At 39.5% G+C, this 22,880-nt stretch overlaps 1 protein-coding gene across 1 annotated transcript in view; it reads left to right on the top strand.

Annotated features, from left to right (window-relative positions):
- The window catches only part of MYCBP2 (MYC binding protein 2), a 151,394-nt gene that overhangs the window by 75,605 nt on the left and 52,909 nt on the right, over window positions 1-22,880 (top strand). The window contains exons 46-54 of the mRNA XM_054975001.1: window positions 74-289; window positions 552-607; window positions 1,237-1,352; window positions 1,858-1,955; window positions 6,360-6,476; window positions 7,377-7,517; window positions 17,867-18,094; window positions 18,907-19,039; window positions 20,878-21,003. Coding sequence (XP_054830976.1) covers window positions 74-289; window positions 552-607; window positions 1,237-1,352; window positions 1,858-1,955; window positions 6,360-6,476; window positions 7,377-7,517; window positions 17,867-18,094; window positions 18,907-19,039; window positions 20,878-21,003 — 1,231 coding nt within the window. The remainder of the gene's footprint in view (window positions 1-73; window positions 290-551; window positions 608-1,236; window positions 1,353-1,857; window positions 1,956-6,359; window positions 6,477-7,376; window positions 7,518-17,866; window positions 18,095-18,906; window positions 19,040-20,877; window positions 21,004-22,880) is intronic.

Raw genomic sequence — 22,880 nt, 5'->3', positions numbered from 1 at the left:
ATACATTTCGCTATTGCTGGTTATTTTTTGCTTTCTTTATTATCATCTTACTGTGGTTATTGAAATTTGGCAGGTGGAAGTCAAGGCGATTCCTGTTTCCCAGAAAAAAACTTCCTTGCAGCAAGAACAGGCCAGAAAACTCCAGCGAGTACCAGGCAGTCCAGCAGGTGCATCTGCTGCCGCTGGCACAGATATGACATTTGGAGGACTCCCTTCTCCCAAACTGGATGCTTCATACGAACCAATGATAGTCAAAGAAGCTCGTTATATTGCAATTACAATGATGAAGGTATAGTAGGCACTCTGAATACTGATCTCTTACTGGATGCCTATGAAAATTGCAAGAATAACCAGAATTTCTGCCTGTTTATATGAATGTTCAGATACAGATGCGTGCTGAGTAACGATATCAGCTAACCAATAAATTACTTTCCTTTTAGAATAGAGTGGAGCAGCTTACTCCATTGCCCATTTTTGATCTGAGAAACAAAGATACAATTGGTTTAATTGGTATTAGAACATATTCGATTTGATATTGCCTTACCTTTCAGGTATATGAAAATTATTCTTTTGAAGAATTACGCTTTGCTTCACCAACACCTAAAAGGTAATAGGTTTGTATGAAATTTAGTGTGTAAACGTAATTTTATCTTCTGTAGTAGTTAAGTTCTTCTTACCAGTGGTGTTCAGATTTCAGTGCTTCAGAAAGCACTGTATCTAGGAAAAACTAGTTATCGCACAATTTCAATTTATTTGGCAAGCTGTATCCAAACTTGTAGTTCTGTGGCTGATTCTTCTCCTGAATTCACTCTTGCATTTTGTATATGCATTATGGCTGTTAAACACCACCTTTCCCAGTGCCACTTTCCTAGGCTGATTCCGCCCCCCCCCCCCGCCCCCCCAGCAGCCATTTCTAATATGCCGGGGTGGGGTGAAGTAGAAGGTACAATTTGTCATTTTTTTCAGCATCTTCTCTGATTTGGCTCTTAGTTGCACAGATCTTAGGTCTTAGCTAAAGCTAGCATAAACTAATACAGAACTGACATGTCAGAAGGCAAAAGGTTGGGGTAGTCTTTATTTTAAATGCCTGTGTAGAGAAGATGGCATTTTCTAGCTTTGATTTTTAATTTCAGTTATTTTATCATTTAGATTTTTGAAGCATTAACTGAAGGCTTAAATGTCAGCATTGTAACAATACGTGGGCTTTTGTGACTTTCATTATTTCCTTTTTCCTAGACCAAGTGAAAACATGTTAATAAGAGTTAACAATGATGGTACTTATTGTGCTAACTGGACTCCAGGAGCAGTTGGTCTCTACACCATTCATGTTACAATTGATGGCATTGAAATAGGTACATTAATTCATTTCTTTTTGATGTCCTTGTTTTTATGTGTTAATTTTAGCAAGTTAATTTTTAGCAAGCTAAAGCTTGAAGAGAGAATTTAAAGTTGGAGAACAATTTATGACCACGACTGACTGTTCAGTGCCTCTTCTTTCATCCACTTCAAAATTCTGGTGACTTGCTGCTCTGCAGATGATGATGATGATGATGATGATGATTCCTCCTTTCTCACTGAGATCTGTGCAGATTACACAGTGAAAGTAAAAATACAATATACTCAGTAGCAAAGGACAATAATGAACAAAAGTAAGGTCACTCAATGAAAGAGGTACAATATGGTATGGTAGCAGAAAAAGCAAGCATAAAACCAAGCACAGAGATGAAATCTTTTCAAAACAGTGCATAACTGTTTAGCAATGTGGAAAGCCCCCTAGTAGGCATGTGTCTATATCAGCAACAGTACCAAACAAAATAGCATATGTTTTTACTTCACAATTGTTTGCTAATTTTACAGATGCCGGACTAGAAGTCAAAGTAAAAGATCCTCCCAAAGGAATGATACCCCCAGGGACACAGTTGGTTAAACCAAAAGCAGAGCCTCTGCCAAACAAGGTATGAGAACTCAAATCCTCTTTTTATGGTTAAACTAGCATTAGTGTATGTAAATGCATGAGCTGTGTTAGCTGATATATTTAAACTACTCCTTTGGTAATGAGCCATATTTAGAGGTGGAACACCAGCTACATATTTGGAGGGTCCCAGAGTCAGTTCCTGGCATTTTGAGCTAAAAACATCTTCCGTGGCAGTTCTAGAAAAGACACCCACCTGAGAGCCACTGCCGGTCAATTTATATAGATTCTGGCTAGATATTTTCATATTCTGAGACAACCAATAAAATAGTTTTACGTTCTGTCCTCCACTGTCTTTACAGGCATGTGCAGGTTAGTAACTCTGGACTTGGTTCTTAGCGGTACCCAAGACTTGGTACAGTGTGTCGGTGTTGTTGCACCAGCTGGGAACAGTGACTATGATGCTGTTAAATTCAGCATACATGTCCATGGAAATGGGTATTACAGTGCTACAGGAAGAGCACAGAACTGTACCCCAGCAACTGAAGACAACAAGAGCAGCACTTGAACCAGCCAATAGGAGCTGTGGGCTAGGAAAGAGAGAAAATCTGACTAAACATTATCCTGTCCTAAGTTAGATTTTGAAAGGTTAAGAGTTAGAGGTTGAAAGCTGAGAGTGAGAGAGAAGGGTTAGGATTAGAGATGGGCACAAACCGGAAAAAAACTAAACCATGTGGTTCGTGGTTTGTCAGATTTCACGAACCACAAACTTTCACAAACCTGCCCCTGGTTTGCAAACTGGTTCATTTGGTTCGTGAAAACGTCACATCCAGGTCAGTAAAATCATCACTTCCGGGTCAGCAGCAGGTCTGCAGGAAGTCCATCCCCTGTTGCCTAGGAAACTGATTGATTAGCACCAGGGTGTCTGCAGTGACGAACCAAAAAACGAACCAACCTAAAAGTTCGCGGTGGTTAGTCAGAAATGGGATCTGACAAACCATGGTTTGCGAACCACGAACCAGCCTGGTTCGTGCTTAATTTTGGTTCATATTTCAGTTCATGCCCATCTCTAGTTAGGATAACAGGGGGTGAATTAAAGACCTCATATCTCCACAGATCTTTAATTCATACTGCTGTTAAGATAAACTTTCTGTCTTCAATCACAATTTCCAACCTCTAACTCTTGTGATAAAACATGTCCCTTTCAGATCTAAACCTTCCCCAAGACACAGTTCCTTTTGGCTGGTACAGAACACTGCTGTCATTGGCTTCAGTGTTGCTGCAGTATAAATACAAAGTGCTATATTTATGTGTTATAAACCTGCCTGAGTGTTTTTCCTTGGACGTGTGTACCGTTTGAAACCTAACATCCCCAGCTTCTGGTTAAGTGTCAATATATACCTCAGTTGTGGTAAAAAAAAAAACACCCTTTGTTCTTGTTCACTTTAAAAAGCATATCAGCTTATTCCTGTCAGTTTACCCCTCAGTTACCAATGCAAGCTTCAGCAGGTTTATATCTCGGCCCAGATACCATCCCCTTGAAACTTTTAACATTCCCACTGGGACCACGGTGCAGTTGGGAAACTGTGTGTCAGGGAAAATGCTTAGGGGTGGTGTCTAGTCCTCTGGAAATCTGTAACAGATCGATTTGTGAAGGATAGCTACTAGCTGTGGTGACTAAGGGGAACCTCCAGATGCGGAGACATTAAATGTTAAAAATAAAATAAAAACTTGTTTGGTGTTAACTGATAAAAGATTCTTATATTTTATGTTGCGGGGGGAGAAATTTGTGTAGAGAAGAGTCCAGAAAGATAAAATAAGTTTAGAAGAGGGGCTCAGATCAAAGTATTAGGGGCAAGAACACCCCACGTTGCTTTCTTTGGGGGGGGGGTGCACTGCATCTTTGTTCTGTCCCCTATCTTCCATGCTGTTTAAGCTCCATCCAGACAAGACTTTGCTGTTGGTTGATAAAGCCGTTCAGGATTAAGTAGTCAGCCTGTCCTAGAAGAGGTTGCATTTCCCTTAAAGAGAGCAGGTTCATAGCTTGGGGGTGCTACTTGATCTATACCTACAATCAGAACTGCAGGTTTCTTCCGTAGTACGTAGTGCCTTTTAATGCTTCAACTGGTATGTCAGCTGTAGCCTTTCCTTAGGAAGTATGACTGGACACATGTGATCTATGCTCTGAGCTCATCCAAGATGGATTACTCTAACGCACTCTGTGTGAGATCAACTTTTGAAAAGCTGTTCAAAAATCACTTGGTACAAAATACAGCAGCTTGGTTGCTGGGTATTACGAAGGTTAAGAATAATAATAATGTTTGATTTATATACCATCCTTCTGGACAACTTAACGCCCACTCAGAGTGGTTTGCAAAGTATGTTATAATTATCCCCACAACAATAATCACCCTGTGAGGTGGGTGGGGTTGAAAAAGCTTCTAGAGGCTGTGACTAGCCCAAGGTCACCCAGCTTGCTGCAAGCGGAGGAGCGGGGAAGCAAACCCGGTTCTCCAGATTAGAGTCCTGCGCTCTTATCCACTACACCAAACTGGCTCTCTCAGAGGTTGCATCCCCTCCGTGTTAAATGAATTTAACAGGATGCCAGTTTGCTTCCAGGCACAGTCCTGAGTGCTGTTCCTTATTTATAAACCTCTAAGTGGCTTAGGACCATATGGCTTCTCCCATATCATCTCGTGCGCCAGTTAAGAGAGCAGCTCTTCTTCTTAGGCCCTGCTTCTTTGCGTCTTACCCTGCAGAAATCAGAGGCAGAACTTTTTACGGGGGGGGGGGGGGGTCCCAGAGACAATGTTTATTTAGCAGTACTTTTGACTTTTCCTGAATTTAGTTTCACTAGATTTCTGCAGAGAAAGCTCATGAATATACATCAGTAAACCTGTAATACCACCATCTAATTGTTTTTATTTATTTACTGTTATTCGCTGCCTCTCTTGGAGGCAGTAAGCTGCTCAAGGTGGCCTTCAAAATATCAAAATAACACACAACCCTCAGTTAAAATAACCAGCTCCAAATCATAAACCACCCTGCCCCTACAGCTGTAAGGTGAAAGCCATACTAGCAAACTTTAATAAAATCATAGCAAATCAGCACAGAGCCAACAAAACGAAACGATAAAGCAACAATGTAACAGCAAAAAAAGATCTCACTAGTGTTGTCTCATGACCAAAATTATTAAAACTGTAGACTAAACAACGCAGTATTGTTTCCAGCCAAAAATAAATGTTGACATACACATTGGCGAATTTTAAAAAGAAAAGCACTGAACTTCATCAAAAGCTTAGGCCATACAAAAATGTCTTAACCTGGCGTCAAAAAGTAGACACCATTATTAAATGGGGAAAACATTCTTGGTATGCCTGTAATATTAACCTTTTTAAAATGAATAAACTGCATTTTACTGTGTATGTGTTAATTTTTGTTTAAAGTTTAGGTATTATTGGGATAGCTATGTGTGTTGATCTTTTTTTGGGTCTGTCACTTTTAAGGTGCCAAAAGACTCCTTTTTTTATATTTCATTTGCTTAAATATAATGATTCTAAAAAAGAAATCCTATATGGTTTTTAGATGAATGTATATTTGCAATAAGCATCTTCTTAGAAGAGGAATTCCTTCTTTTCCTTCACACAGTCACACTTGCCTTCTGCAGAATTCACAAATAGTTGTATGAAAAATAATGGAAACTTAAGAATACAGAGCCTCTCTAATCAGGGGGAGCCATTTTAGTTGCTTGAAAGGGTTAGCCAGTGAAATGTTGCAGTCCTAATTTGGGAGTTGGGGGGGGGGGTTTAAAATAAAACCCAGAGGTCATATTGCTCCTTACTTAAAACTTGTTACATGCATTATGATTGCAGTTATACTGTGGTGTAATACTGCAGTGTAATATACATAAATCTAATTTGCTATTCAGTTATGTTTCTGCAGCATAGTTTTTACACCTCAGAATATTTAGAATCCAGTTTCTATGATCCATGAGAATGATTCTTGGCAATAAAAATGTTAGCCAAATAATATAAATTGAGCTCTTAAAGAGTAATCCATAATAATAGAATAGTTTTTTTAAAAAAACAGTGTGTATGAAGAACTGAAAAAGTACTTCTGAAAAGTCCCATCATTTGGTATTTTAGACTTGAGATAAACATTTGTACGTATTTATTATTTGGCATACATTTTTCTCTTGAATTAAGTAATTTCTGTGTGTGTGCGCGCTCGTGTGTAAAAGAGAGAGAGTTTGAATTGAGCTTATTTTTCTCTACGCCTTAATTTTTTTTTCACGCTGGAAGCATTCTCTATCATTTAAGGAAGGTTATAGTTGCTGGGAAGCTTTCACTTGAGTGCTGTGGAATTTCTTAATCTGTACTTTCATGCTATTTTTTTCAAGAACTCTGTTCCAGATTTCTCTGATTTACTGTCTCTTTGCTTCTCTTAGGTTCGCAAGTTTGTGGCCAAGGACAGTGCAGGGCTGCGTATCCGTAGCCACCCTTCCCTTCAGAGTGAGCAAATAGGCATAGTAAAAGTCAATGGATCCATTACTTTTATTGATGAGGTAACTTAAATCTTGCATTAAACTGAAATCAGGGTTAAATTATCACTTATTTATACAGGCCAATATCCAAAGAACTGTTTCCATATGGCCGCAGAGTTTGGGCCTTGAGTTTCTCCTCAGCAGCCCCGTGGCTTAGGGCCAGTCTGTTTGAAAGTGATTAGAGTTTTGAGGGGTCTGAAGAAAGCCTGAAAACTCGTTGAATGCTTACAAGTCCTTGGTTGCACTTGGACTACAGTTGCTCTTTGGATCTTGGCTAAAATATTTAGGTAGATGAACAGAAATGGCATCATATTAACCAGCCAATTATGCTTTCAGTGTTGCTTTAAATTTGTGCTACAGACTATGAGATTGCTTTTTGGAAAAAGTGAAGTAGATATTTAGGTTGTCCAAATTTCCTGTAAAAAAGTATGCTAATTTCCCCCTCAAAATGTCACTGCTTTTTGTAACTGGGAAATTAGTAAGTAAAAAAAAAAAGCAAATTGTTACAGATATAAATATGAAAAACCTTACGATGATTTGAGTGCATGGCCCAAGCTTGTTTACTAATACACGTTATCTTTATACATTTCCAGTCATTCTTTTTCACTTCTTAATACAAATTATTTTCATAATCCAGCAGCCTGATTCTCAGACCTGCCATGCTGTGTCAAATTACAGTTTTTAACAGTGATATATCAGCCGTTTTTAAGAACAGTGTCCCATATCACAATGTGATAGTGGTGTAGGGTCTTCGTCTTTTCATACAATCCTCCTTGTGGCACTTGGGTCTGCTTTTCACAACCCCTTTTGGTCTTAATCTGCATAGCCTTGAAGTTGATCTCCTGTTCTAAGCCTGAAATGCAATCTTTTAGCCTCTGCTGCCGAAGTAGCCTGGCTTGTGTGTGTGTTTCTTCATCATAGATCCACAATGATGATGGTGTATGGCTACGGCTGAATGATGAGACAATAAGGAAATATGTCCCCAATATGAATGGTTACACTGAAGCCTGGTGTCTGTCTTTTAATCAGCATCTTGGCAAGAGCCTTCTGGTCCCTGTTGATGTAAGTAAGAGGTGCTTTGGAAAGATGTTTTAGTGCTCTGTCACGACAAGGATTTTTTTTAAAGGTTGCCACTCTCCGTTCATACCATTCATAGGGGTAACTATTTCCACAAACTAATTACAGGGCTTATGATGATGTTGGGATGTAGAAAGAATTAAGGGCCTTAAAGTTGATCTCTTTCTCCAAAGAAGAAACAGTCTTGATCTGATCTCTTTAGTAATGCGGGGGAGGTCTATGACCTGCATCCTTTCATTGAGTATAATTTATTTTTAATATTAATATGCCAATTCTGTAGTTTTGACAGAGGGTTAATGTTGACTTAATGGTATGTTGTTACTGGAGGTGTGTTTTGCTTTTTTTTTTTCAATTTGGTACCCTACCAGTATGGCTTCTGAAGTTTATACTTTTTGGAGTCATTAATAATTTTAGTGGTTTAAAATGAAAATGCATAACCTATGAGATGTGTTTAGGATAACTTTTTAAAATAATATTTGCAGAGGCTCATATCTGTGGGCTGGTGCATACAGGTGGCTCATCCCTTAACTGTGTTACATTGTTGATATTAAACCATGGCTTCAAAGCTTAGCTGAGATGGAATCTTGATTAGCATTAAGCATGATCAATGGTGACCCTTAACCATAGTTAGGGCTGCCAAGGAGGGAGGGGATTTGTCCATGAGAAGATGAGTGAATGTTTGGTCCTATGGCTGAATTACATCTGCATTGAACCTTAGTTACCACACTGGAACAGTAATTACATCAGTTGCATTTGTCAATACAGTTTGAGTTAAGGTGAAATTGGTGAGAGATACTTTGCCTCGGCCACATGGTTGACTTATGGAGAAGACTCAGTGTTGAAGCAGGTGGTGGCATATGAATAATGAATTGAAGGCAGGGCGAGAGATGTTGAGAAGGAGCACCGTCAGAGAGAGAGACAAGCAGCCCTATGCACCTTTTGTATGTAGAGATCATACAGAAAGTGTTGCACGTTCAAATGCATATGCAGATAGACAAAGGTGCTATAACAGAACAGCAAGGTTGCAATCCAGAAGTTGTTGCTGCATAGAAATAAGGTTTTTCTTAAGGGAAAAATACAGTGCAGCACATGAAAGTATGGAAACTATATGCTTCTTCAGGAGGTGGCATACAGGTGAGTCAATTGCTTTTCTGTGATACCTAGGACAAAGCTGGAGAAAAATCAGTAGCTTTTTAAAAAAAAGGTCAGCTTTCCAGCTTAATAATAATGTACGTGATACTTAATAGCTAGGCTAATATTATAGACTTGAAAGCAAGCACAGATTTAATCATACCATATATGATACATTTTATAGATGTCTCTTTTATTTAAACTGGCCAGAGCGGGGGGGAAAGTTACACAGCTGGGCGTGTAACTTTCTTTTACTGTTATGAAAGGCGTATTTCTGTTACTGTTATGAAAGGCGTGTAGATAAGGTGCACTTCAGCTGCTGATAGGAAATCTGTTTCTTGCTGTTGTAAAGAGTTTTGCTGAGTCTGTCGGACAGGGTTGAGGAACCTTTGCTGTGCTGCCCCCATGGGATGAGTCAACCGAGGCTTGTGTTATGCTGCCTTCTCAGGCTTCAGCGTGACTTTGCCCCTGGGGCAACCCTTTTGATTTGATGAGTCAGGTTATTGATGGTTTGAGGGTAAATTATTGTGAAGCATATTTTTTCCAAGAAATGATTTTAGATACCGCTTCTCTTAATAAAACCATTTACCATACATTTTATGGACATTTGACTGTATAAAACTACCTACTTTTCCAAGAAAAGATTTGAGATATCCTATAGCTGTTATTAAATTGTATCTCACATTCATACTGATGCCCCTTGGTGTTCAGAACAGTGTTTTTGGAACTACTGAAACTGTTAAATTTAACGCACATACAAGTGCAATGTACAGAAATGTTTAATAACTGTAGTAAACATTTAAATGAACTATTCTAACACTGAAATTTATTTTAAACACAAAGGTTTGTTTATTACTGCAATAATGTAAAGCACAGGTTTCTCTTCAGATAAAAATTTGTTGATAGCACAAGCAAGATGTAATTATTCCTGCAATACTGTTAAATAATCCACACAATCTGTCCAAAGGTAAGCATTCTGAAGCCGTTCCTGTTTCAGTGGGGGTATTAGGCAAATGTTTAAATTTGCCATGGTAGGCTGTTTTCACACTGCTTACCAGCCATGGAACATCACGCCAAGCTCCCGGAATGACAGCATCTTCCTGGCGTGATTTCGTGCGAGAACGGAAATCGCACCAGGAAGATGCTGTCGTTCCGGGAGCTCAGTGCGATGTTCTGTGGCTGGTAAGCAGTGTGAAAACGGCCGTAATCAGCGGAACTCTTCCAAGCATCTTGTGTCTGAAGAAGGCTCCTTCCACTGGAGAATGTTGCTCTACCAGTGGTCCAGATTCATGGGAGCCAATCCAATATTTCCTTATCAGCAAAGTCCCTAAATTATGGATTAATGCTGTTTAGTATCCCCTCATCTCTCAGATTTGCCTGTCAATATTTGGAAAATAATTTGTGGCCACATGGGGAAATGTGCATGGCAGTTATAGGAATTTATAGAACTCTTTGACCATGAGCTGCCTCTCCCCCCCCCCCCGCTGCCAGAATGGCTAAATCACACAGAGGGGGGGGGGAAAGCACCTTACCTGAAAGTATTCTCTTTGCCGTTGGCCCAGAGGGGTTTTTTGGAATTGCATGAACATCATTGGGTTGAGGCAAATTGTGATAGTGAGTGTGGGAGAAATTTATGATGCAAAAAAACATTTATCAAGAAGTACGAGAGTGAAAAGGCACAGTCAGATGATCACTGTATCCTCATGATATATCCAAATGCCCAGTATGTAACTAGCTTACTCCTCAGGGCTGAAATACTGGACCTCCTCATTTGAAGCCTGCTGTCTGAGGAAAAAAACATTAACAGCAAGTAATACTGTTGAGCTAAGTCAGCGATACTTGAGAACAAATTCAGTCCCATTAATTCTGAATACAGACATGAGCGTAGTCCAAATTTATTATTACTATTACGGTCATAGACCAGCAAGCGAGATACAATACATAGTAAAACCTATGGATCAATAAAACAGTATAGTAAAATATCACATTAAAATTATTTTAAAACCTAATACAGCATAAAAACAGAATTAAGAAAACTCCCTTTAGATAGTAGTATAATATCCCCTGCTCTTCATTGCCAACCATCTGAATTTAGTAACCTTGTATGTTACATCCTGTTTCTTATCCGACAGCATTTTCGAAAGAAGAAGAGTTCTTTGTCCTCCTGGGCACGCTGCAAGTGTAGGCATTATATAGACTTCTCGGATCTGATTGTACATCTTAACACTAAAAAATAACATGTTCTAAAGATTCTGTTTTCCCATCAGCGCAGGGGCACAGGCGTTTTTCTATCGGAATTCTTTTGTATCTGCCTTCAAGTACAGCGGAGGGCAAAGCATCCCATCACATTAACATGAAGGCTGTCCTGACTTCCTGATTGGCCAAGTTGTAAAGATAAGGCTTAGGTGTTAGTCTGTTCAGGGTATCTGAATCAAAATGGAACTTTTTGACTCTGTTTATGTCATGTTGCCTCTCAACCTCAAGTATTCTCTGCTTAATAAGTCTTTTTGCTTGATCATAACCCGTACTAAGCAATAATTGTTGCAATAGACCGCAAGAGGCTAATTTCCTATCTAGCATTCTGGCCCAAGATGGAGTACTAGAGTCAGTTAACATTAAACTGATAAGGCCTATGGGAAAGAAAATTAGCTTTAACCAGTGTAATATTGCTATGATCCATAATCTGGCCTCCACAGTTGTCAGACCTGTGTCGAGTCGGATTGCGGCATTTGTGACGCTGACGGGGACCTGAAATATTCCTCTCAGGAATTTTGATTGTGTTATTTCCATTGGGGAACAGTTAGATTTAATACTAAGCAACGCGTCGTATGTAAGTTGGGCTAAAGATTTTGCACTGAATAATCTGAGCGCAGCTGTCAGGCATCTGCCTCCTTTTGTTTTTTATTGTAAAGCTAAGTAATGTAAAAACTTTTTGTTGTTTTAGAAATAATGAAGCATTTTATATGTTAAATAAATATTGTCGGATAATTTAATAGTTCCAAAAATACTGTCTTATACATGACAGGGCATGGGTAACCATCTAGTAGAATCAAATTTGTACAGGGAATAACACTCCTTGAATCTTGTTTATGAGAAGAGTAATACTTAGTTTAATACACAAGGGTTGGATCCAGTGCAGTCATTTCTGTGGGCAGAATGCAGCTTTTGCAGCTCCAACTCCACATAGAATCATGCTCCTGAGGGAGAGGAGGACGCCTCGGACCAGCTTCGGGGGGTGACATTTCAGACTGTTCCCTGCTGTCATGAAAGTCACGTTCCTTGGGCGGAAGTTCTTGCACCTGTGGAAATGCTGTGCTGGATCCAATGTGCATAAGAATATATTTTAAACATTGTGCTAAGACGAGTGTCTTCTAAAAGCATTCCATGGAAAACTATTAGTGCTAAAGTCTAGATTTTGTTCATTCATTTTGGCCCCAATACATTCTTGAACTTGTCGTAAATTCAAAGTATTGTTTGTTGATCTGGAGCTTTTAAAGTTCCTTAATTTTCTTATTTTAACTGTTACAAGAGATATTGGAGATCCTGGGTGGGGTGATTTCAGGTCACTTTTTATGTGTGATCAAGTACATCACGCCTGAGTATTTTGATATGTGGTGCTTTTGATGTGGCTAGCTTGCGATAAAGCTGTTTGAGCTAGCTTATTTTGTCTAGACAGGCTGTAAAGGTTTCCTTTGTTTGTTCTTCTCGGCTACTACACTTCGCTCTTTGGGTGTGAGGGTTTGCTTTATCGTCTGGACTGCATGCAGAGTCTTCCCTCTTACCGTAGTCCCTCTTCCTGGTTCTTACTTGGTTTCCCTCACTACAGCCATAGCTTATATCATACCGTTTTATTATTGGATTGTGGTCACTTACTTGCATGTGTTTTCAAATCTTTCAGTCTTGTCCACAAGACAGTAGTTATTTATTTTACTTATTTACGTCATTTATAGTCTGCCTTTCTCACTGAGACTCAAGGCGAATTATCAAAGACATTTCAAGATACATGTAATATACATGTAATATATGCAATTTTGCAAAATGTAAAGAAAAAGAAAGATTTAAGAGTGTTGGAACAGAGCATAAGCAAGTTCCACTATGATATATTAAACAACATAGGAACTACCCAGTGAGATCATACTTATAGCAATAGTAGTGAAGTCTGTAGTCCTTCACTCTTTGCAGCAATAGTGAAGTCTGGTCCCTCCTTATCCCTTTACAGATGGATTTCTTGAGATCCTTACAGTCCAGCCTTCCCATCTAAGCAAATTGTCCTTTGAACAATTCCGTTTTGTATAGTTTACAGAAGAGTGGGAGCTTTCCTATCCTCCTCAGGTAGTCCATGCGATACAGTGGGGGCCACCAACAAGTATGCCCGTGTATGGGCAGCTGTTGATTTTGCCCATATGCTGGGTGGCACCTGCAGAAGGCCCTGTTCAGAAGAGCGAAGTTGCCGTGGGGGAATATAGGGAGAGAGGCAGTCCTGTAGATATGCTGGACCAAGGCTGTGAAGAGCTTTGTAGATGAGAGCCAGTACCTTGAATTGGGCTCGTTAACTGATAGGAAGCCAATAAAATGGCTGCAGAATGGGAGTCATTTTCATGGTTCTTCTAGTTCTCCCAATAATAGCCAAGCTGCAGCATTCTGCACCAGCTGGAGTATCATTAATCTTTTATCCCTTTGAGGAAAGCACTTGTGAAAGTTGTTCTAGTTTAAGCTGTCCCTTAATATATATATTCCGCATTTATGGTAATATACCAAACTAATTTCTGGGTAATCCAGTACTCAACAAAGGAAAGGACAGATTAACTTCCCAGACAGCTTGATTAGTTTCCTTGTTGAGCTTCCTTATTAGGTAGGTTGTCTGCCATGACCAGACTTACCAAGGAGAAATATCAGTCTGGGAAGAGCCTTGTAGATGTATGTGCCCATCTTCTGGCATTCCTCACTGCCCTTTGACATTGAGTGATTCCGCACACGTTGGATAATGCACTTCCAACCCTCTTTATATATCATTTGGAACAGATTTTTTTGTGTGCGGAACAAAAAATCCGCCTCAAACAATTGATAATGTGCATTGAAAGTGCGTTATCCAACGTGTGCGGAATCAGCCATTGACAGAAATGTCACATTCCATATTCGGGTGCAATCAATGTGGTATAGCTTGAATCCAGTGTTGCTTTCTTCTGGCAGTTCAGCGGGAAAAGAAAGCTGAGAGAGCCCACAATTCTTTCTGAATTGAGATTTCTTCCTTAAAAACTTGCATACTTCAGGCAACATGTATTGAATTGTGATGGGGGGGAAATAAACTGCAGGTGTCATGAAAAACAAGACAAAATAACGTTTTGTTGTTCAGGAGCTTTATACACCTTTGGAAACTCAGGCAACAAAAAGAGTCTCTCTAGTCTGGTTTCTGAATAAAAATAAAACTTTACCATGTCGATGTATACAAAAATCACAGTGCAATCCCAAACCAAGTTAATCCAGTCTAAGCCCTCCTATTTCAAATGGGTTTAAATTGGAGTAACTCTGATTAGGATTACACTGTAAATTTAGCAAAAATGGAGGTATAATTATGGCCAGAATTGCTTAGACTCTAAAAGAATTAACGTATTTCTGGCTGATGGTTCACAAAGAAGTAGAAATTGATGCCAAATTGATTTGTACTAATAAATGGGAAATAACAGCTGGTTTGCTCACTGGTTCAATTGTCAGTTCCATATTAGAAGCTTTTTGTTATGATAAAAGCTTGCATATCAGTGGCAGAGAATGCCAGAAGAACACTAAGCACTTAAGTTTCCAAAAGAAAGAGAGAGAGAATAAACACATTGCTTTTCTCTATGCAGTGTTGCACAATCTCCACGCCTCATTGGCTAATTTCATCATCATTGCTTTTTATATAATTCATATCTCACAAAATAACATGTTTGAAAGAGCACTGCAGAAAAAAATATTTCGAAGTTGTTTTGTGTGGGAAGTCTGCAATGGAACCTGTTATTTCATTTTGCCATTGAATCTAAATTTGATATTACTTACTCATAACGTCAATTGTTTAGATGTGTGCAGAATTTATGCCATTGTCTCATTTGAACAACAAGGGCATCAGCCACCTGTTTTGTTTACGAATACTGGATCTATTACACGTTAAAGACCAGGGATCAAACAGCTCTCTGCGGAAGCAGGAAGTTTGTGTCTGCTTGTAGTGGGAACGGATTCTGATTTTTTACTTTCCAACTGAAGTCTTTTTTTGTCATGTTGAATCCCACAATAGTGAGAGACAATGCATAGTAGTAAGGAATGAGAGCAGAAAGGCACAGCTCTCTGGCACCCATCCAACACGGATGTTCTGGACTGTTTTACATACTTGTTTACAAACCTAAACTGAATTTATTGTCGAAGGCTTTCACGGCCAGAGAATGATGGTTGTTGTGGGTTTTCCGGGCTGTATTGCCGTGGTCTTGGCATTGTAGTTCCTGACGTTTCGCCAGCAGCTGTGGCTGGCATCTTCAGAGAGATCTCTGTCTTTTGGTGCTACCCCTCTGAAGATGCCAGCCACAGCTGCTGGCGAAACGTCAGGAACTACAATGCCAAGACCACGGCTATACAGCCTGGCAAATCCACAACAACTAAACTGAATTAGTCAAATTTTTAGCCCCAGATTATATATTTGGATAAAAATAATATATGAACTAAAGACGTGTCGTTGCAAGTACGTGAAATGGCAAATTTCTAAGTGTTGGAATGGCTTTTTAAAACTTCTTAATATTTTTTCCCTCCATTTGTTTAAATTTAACTTCACCCCTCAATAATAAGGTTAGAAAATGGCATATCTAAGCAAAACTCAACACTGGTGCAATAGTAAAGGACTGTGCTTCGAAGCGAGTGCTGTGAGTCTTTCCCTCATCAGCAAGTACCTCAGATGGCCCCAACATGTTTGAAACCTCTGGGGATGCGTTCTTGCACCTCTTTCTAAAAATCCGCTCTAAAATATTCCTCTAATGCTTTTTGCGGAATAGAACAATTCTGCCCGCTCTAACCCTTCTGTATTGTCTCTAATAATCAGAAAGTTGTTTCTAATATCCCAAAGTGTGTATAGTCCAAAGCTATTGAATTTTTTTACTTTCCTAGTTCGAAAACTTGGGCATTTTTCATTTTTGAAATACAATGGACTCCATTGAACCCATAGCAAATTACCAAAATCATTGTACTTTTAAAGAGCACATCATTTTTCATATTTCACAATGTGGTTAAATGCTTATTTCTAAAAATCACACGAACTCTAGCACTCTATTTCATATGTGGCTGTAATTTTTTAATATGATTGAGATGTATGGCGTTAACATGCTTTCCAAAGTTCCCTGAGGATTGCTCATCCCATTCTGAATTTTTCCAGTTTGAATAGGTGGCTGAAAGTCTTTTTCATCGCTTTAAAAAATATTCACAAAGTAGCAGACTGTCTTTCATAAAACAAATCTGGCTGTGATAGGACTGGTGTCCTCGTTCAGACAGAAGAATGGGGATCACCTTGCACAAAATGTGATAAGCTTTATAAAAGTATTTTCAGTTCAGTGAATGGCATGACACACTACATCGTTTAGAGCTTTTTGTGTTCAGCAGAATTTTCCATGATGAAATGTGGGCTATGTATTAATTTTAATAATATTTTTGGAAAAAAGAAATGAATCTCTTAACAAAGATGCGAGAAAAAGCGCGCTCTAATTTCTTTAAATTTCTTCTGCTGATGTCTTGATATTCCAATTCCCTTTTGATATTTATCTGTCTTAAACTTTACATAGAATATCTTTAATGCTAGCCAAGGAGTCAGGGATTTGGACTTATTTTCCTGGACTTCCAAACCTTTTCTCCCTCAGGTGAGTTTCCATCTGTCAGGATCAGTCTCTTGTGCACCAGTATTTTTGGCATGTGGTATGTGACAGCTGTACATTTCAACCAGCGGTTTTCACACTTGCTGTGGTCAGGAAGCTTTTTCTACGTCGACATCCCTGCCATAGAATTTCTGTGTATTTCCAGAGACGACAGGGTATGTTGTAGGTTGCAATCTTTGTCATGCCTGATTTGGTCCTGAGAGGTATTTTGGAATATACCGAACACTTCCCTGCGGCTGCACACTGCGGGGGGGAATCTCGTTAGGGATGGAGAAGTTGTCACAGGGAGATTATCCATCATTACGGATCTTCTCATTCAAGAATGCCTAATAAGCTCTTGAGGAACTTGAGGCTTCCCTGGAACTTAGTTTGAAAACACTCATTCAAACATCCAAAGCTCCTTGCTGATCTGGCAACAGTATCTGTTCACAAAGTCTTAGAATTCTTTAGGAACGTTTAGTTCTGAATTTTTTTTTAAAGCTGGCTTTGATATTAAATCTTTCCACCCATCGTATTTGTATGTTGTGTCTCCCTTCCATTCTTACGTTCTCTTGCATGAGTAATTCTATTACTAGGTCATAGTCTTTGTGTGCCCTTTTGTGTAATGGTGATGTGGAGAACTGCTTGTTTGACATTTCCGCGTTTTCGTTCTGCAAACAGTACTTCTTTTACAAGCATTCATATTTTGTGTTCAGTAGTATTTCAGTGAGACCTGAAGTTAAGGGACCTGACTACATGTTCCTTTTCCTCAAGTCTGCACAATCAAATCTGTATTGAAATTTCTGTGTCAGGAACTTAATCTAGGCCACTCGCAAGCCTAATTTGGATTAGGACCATAACACACAAGGAAAGAAGACTTCAGCTTTTCCTCACGTGCTGTTTTCCTGACCTGAAATTACCCCAGGGTGTGCTTTTTACCCCGTTGGAGAAAATCAGCTGTTGCCCATCAGTGCTCATGGAGCCCTAATGGGGCAAATACTCCCGCCGTACCCAGTCGCCATTTCAAGTTAGGACTCTGGTATGGTCGAGAAGCTAAAGTCCTCTCTTCCTTTACACCATAGAACTAATATGAACTAGGCACACCATGCCTTAGATTAAGTTACAAGCATAGAACTTGCAGTACACTTTTTATAGACTGGTGAAAAACATAATAAGGGTTTAACCTACAGTTGAATAAATGTTCTGACCGATTTGGGGGAAGTTGTTAGACTTCAGTTGTTGCAGCTTTAATGAAGAGGTGGGCTTAGCGGAAAAGTGGAAAGGCATTATTAACAGGGTTTCTTTTGTTTTTTGATTTTTTTTTTGTTCTAAAATTTTCAGGAGTCTAGATCTAATGCAGATGACTTTTTCAAAGACCTAAACTCACACTGCCCTCAGGAAGCGGTAATGCAGGAGCCACCAGATATGCCGTTCCTTCGTGGTGGGCCTGGAGTGTATAAGGTAGTGAAGACTGGCCCCTCAGGTCACAACGTCAGAAGCTGTCCCAACCTTAGAGGTATCCCAATTGGAATGTTAGTTCTGGGAAACAAAGTCAAGGCAGTGGGCGAGGTATGGATCCTTGTAGCTTCAGTTATTGTCTTCATAGATACTGGGTTTAATAATCATAAGAAAAGCAGCTGTGCTACGCAAGGTTTGCTTTTCCATCCTGGGTTGCTAAATGTTAACTCTTCAAAGGTTGGTTTTATGTTGTAAATATTTATGGAAATCAGTTTTGTCTTGATTATTGTATTTCATTAACTGGCATTAACTTTCTCGTACATGTGTTTCTAGAATATTGTTGATTCATCAGAGAATGGTCTCATATGTTTAATTGTATATTTCAGAATTTGTTAATTGAATTATTTCTGGGAATGCAACAGAGCTCAAAGATTATCTTCTTTCTTGGTATTAATTCAGCTGTTGCTTCTAGCGCTCAGGGTTTGGTGCTCTACTGCTATGGGCTTGAGGATGTAGTGTGTCATGCTATTATTTTTTTCCAAACAGGACAAAATAGCAACTTTGTGAATGTTGAGAACATAGTTCCTGTTTCAGCAGGCTTCCAAAAATCCAACCCTTGCATACTATTGGGTAGCAAATACTGCATGTTAATTGGGGGCTGTCTATGTGATCTAAAGACTGGATATTCTTTTCTTGTCCTTGGTATAATCCAATAAAGCATGCTGAAAACACTATTGATCATAAATGTACTAGAAATGCAAACAGTTCTTATTCTGTCTTGATTCTTTGACGCTTATCTTGACGAATACCTTTTGTTGATGGGAAAGAGGCTGTTTTTCACATATGGAAGCATGCTGCTGCATCTCGTTGATGGATGATTTTAAAAATAACTTGAATGTGCTTTTTTCCTGTGTATGTCCCAGGTGACTAATTCCGAAGGGACGTGGGTGCAGATGGATAAGAACAGCATGGTGGAGTTCTGTGAAAGCGATGAAGGTGAAGCATGGTCCTTGGCCAGAGACAGAGGAGGAAACCAGTATCTCCGGCATGAAGACGGCAAGTTTTAATACTTTCTACAAAGCTGCCTATTCTTGGTTCTTGTAAACTAAGCCTGTGAACACCACCCCTCTGGCTGTGAGCAATCTTAGCAATTCCGGGTATGTTTTGGGGGCAGATGGCGGTGTAGTAGCCTTGCTTGAAGTTAAGCAGAACTGGGTCTGGTAAGTGCCTGGAATGAGAACCGCCTGGGAAATCTCCTGTAGGCTTGTGTATAAGTGTAATAAATGAAAGACAATAATCTTATTTGCATTGCAATTCAAGTTTATTTTATAGAGGGTTTTTTTCAGCGTATTGGTCAAAAACATGACCAATTTTAAGCTGTAGTCAAGGTTGGTTTTAGGTGGTTCTAAGTGAGAGAGCCAGGCCAAGGCACCTAATGGACACATGGGGTTACATACTGGGCTTTATGATAGTTCTTCCAAGATACGAGGTGGAGAGGATTTATAGATGTAATCAATCAGTCAATCAGTCAGGAGCAGAAAATGGTTCTGCATGGCTCTGTAGGACGAGCCTGAGACTGGATGAAAGACAGGAACTAGAGTGAAGGTGAGGTATTGATTCTGAAGTGAACCCAGGAAGTGCTTCGGTGTGTACCTGCTGACAGGTAGAAGTTTGTATCGGATGAAGGAAGGCCGTCTTGTAGGAAATGGGAGGAGCAAATCATAGGATCGGTGAAGGTTCTTGTGACCCAGGTGGTTTTCAAAAGTGCTTTGGGAAACATATCCCTGGACTGAGATTCTTTGCAGCTAGTCATCTAACACCAACAATGATTTTTTTTTACTATTTGTGACAATTTTAAATGTTAGCATGGTAATACTGTCTTTCAGGTCCTTCAAGAATAATTGTGCAATAATGTGCAGAGCAACTTGTTCATTTTATAGCTCAGCTTTCCCACTATCCAAGCTAGTCTTGGAAAACTACCATTCCTAAGGGATGGGCACTTCAGGTTTTTAAGGATATAGGGCCTAATCAAAGCCCCAGGAAATCATATTAGGGCCTAATCAAAGCCCTGCACATCAACTGTTACTGTTCATTGCTGCTGGAAGTTACGGTTGGGGAAAGATAGGAGGGCAGGAGAGACTGGGAGGTGTCCAGATCCCATCGGAGATAGGGCAGACTCGTGTTGGGATGGGGAGTCATCACCACAGCTGATTTCTCAGTTCTCCCTCTTACAAGATATGCTTCAGAAAGGGAAGGGAAAAAGGAAATGGGCTTTGGGGAAAGCTTGAAACAGCAGAGTACTAACAGGGAAGCATGTTGAAATATACCAACTCTTTCTGAAACAGATCAGAAAATGTTGCCATTCCGAATTGGGGGGGGGGGGGCACGGGTTCCACTCACTTCCAGTTTAATATATGTAAACTTTTAGTGTAAACTTAGCTATTTTAGAGCTAATGAGGTGGAGTACGTAAATTATAACAGGGTTGAATCCTGTGATTCCCTTCCACAAAGTGGGAAGTCTTCTTCTCTGGACTCCTCGTTTAGCAAAAGGAAGTCATAGGATCCAGCCCAATTCGTTTATTTTTATGTTATTAAAATACAGGAGCTCAGTAATTTAACATCTTTAAAGATAGCGCAAAATAGTATAAGCAGTTTAGAACGCCAAATGCTGTATTATGCTAATCTAACGTTATATAACCTCAGCATGGAATGACTCCTAATAGCTTATAAGAATGAATATCCTGACAATATTACATTTTGGTCATTGAGATGAAACCTTTTAATTTTAATAGAAAATCGTTCTGGAGAATGTGGTTTATGAATTGGAACCTACAGCCCTTGTGTGCGTACATTTGTGATGTAATTAAGTTCTAAAGCAGCTTTTTGTTTTACAGAGCAAGTCCTTTTAGATCAAAACGGTCAGACTCCACCGCCAAGTCCTTTCTCATTGCAGACTTTCAATAAGGGGACTGGGTGTAGTAATGGACAAGGATTTGATTATGGCCTTGGAAATAACAAAGGTATATTTTATGCCCGTCATTTTCCTTTTTTACCACTGTCTTCACTGAGTGTGTTGAACATTGCATTACACAGTACCCATATGAGTGTGTGCACGTGTGCGTGCGGGTGTGTATTTCAGAAGATCAGTTAATTCAAATGTATTTTGATATTTTGGATTTTTTTTTCTTACACCATGTAGAAGCTCTAGATACAAAGTCAGGAAGGATTGGGGATTAATGGCTTGAGCTGCAGAATTATAACAGGAAAAGGCAGTTGCTTATTATCATGATTAGAATAATGATACATTCAAGCTTATTCAACAGGATGTGTTTGAGAATAATAGTTGCACCAGTTGTTGAAGAACTGCCTTAAAATTCCAAGCGCTTCTAGCCTTACAAAATGCTTGCTTCTGTTGAATTTGCTCCACATTTATAAGCATTTATGGATCAGAACAAACATTTCTGAGAACTCACATGACAGATTAAATCGCAGCTTAATCCTGTGAATCATCATCGCCTACCACCACACAATCCATGGCCTGCTCAGCCAAAACTAAAGCTGCATCCTTTGTGTTGATGGTTCCACTTCTCACTCTATGCCCTGCAAAAGCACAAAGACATTAACACAGTGATTACAATGGTGGGTGCTGTGCCAGTACTTGACTCCTTGTTGGCACTTCCTTGTACTGGCATGGAAGGCTTATGAGAAACCGTAGGCTGTCAAAGTTTTTGTTGAACTTGGATCTATGAAACTGCCTTGTACCAAGTCAGCCCCTTGCCATGTCTAGCTCAGTATTGGCTACTGGCTGACTGTGGCTATCCAAGATCTGAAGTAGAGGACTTTCTTGACACCAGCTACCCAGATGATTGTAACTGAAGATGCCAGGGAATAAACCTTGGACACCCTTGACTCAAGGCATGTATTCTGCCAGTTGAGCTATGCCTGCTGCCTCAAGGTATAGCAAGATTTCAATCAGAATTTAGTATTAGTAGCTGGCTATTGCATTGTGGGGTTGGGGGTATTTTACTGGTATAATGCTTGAACATACTTTATAGATGTCAAAGGCTAAAGTCTTTACACTTACCCATGTTTAACTCCCAATGAAACCAGTGAAGCTTTCATGTGTGTAACTATGTACAATTGTCTCCAAAAACTGGTAATCATATTAGCGACTATGGATTTTGTTGGTGTCATTTAATAATAATAATAATAACATTCCATTTATATACCGCCCTTCAGGACAACTTAATGCCCACTCAGAGCGGTTTACAAAGTGTTATTATTACCCCACAACAATCACCCTGTGAGGTGGGTGGGGCTGAGAGAGCTCCAGAGAACTGTGACTCGCCCAAGGTCACCCAGCTGGCTTCGTGGAGGAGTGGGGAATCAAACCCGGCTCTCCAGATTAGAGCCCCGTGCTCTTAACCACTACACCAAACTGTATACCTCTTGAAGGTAGCACTACGTCCCATGTAGAAAGAATGCAAAAACGTTAAAAGATGGAATGAAGTGTAATAAATAGATGGAACTAGATACTAGAGAAGAGCAGAAAATAAAGATGAGACTATTAATCTGAATGTTCGTAAGGCTTTTCAAAATAAGGAAATGGTGCAGCTAAAACGAATCCTTGTAAATTTCGGGGATTCACTTAATGCCCTGAATTTGTAATAAAGTTCCTGCCAGCTGTCATTACATTAACTTGGTATTGCTTCAAGTTCTATGTTATGTCCTTGTGGCAAAGTCATGAAACGGGTTTCTTTGAACATAATTTTACAATATTCAAATACTATCTCTGTAAAATAATACTCAGACTTCATGCTTGTATTTTATCGGTAGTGTCATTAGTAGTGTTACCTTCATTTCAGTTCTTCTTTAGCTTCATTATTCCATGATTACT

Source organism: Eublepharis macularius, chromosome 3 (assembly GCF_028583425.1).
Source record: "Eublepharis macularius isolate TG4126 chromosome 3, MPM_Emac_v1.0, whole genome shotgun sequence".
NCBI lineage: Eukaryota > Metazoa > Chordata > Lepidosauria > Squamata > Eublepharidae > Eublepharis > Eublepharis macularius.
This window is presented reverse-complemented; position numbering and strand designations above follow the sequence as displayed.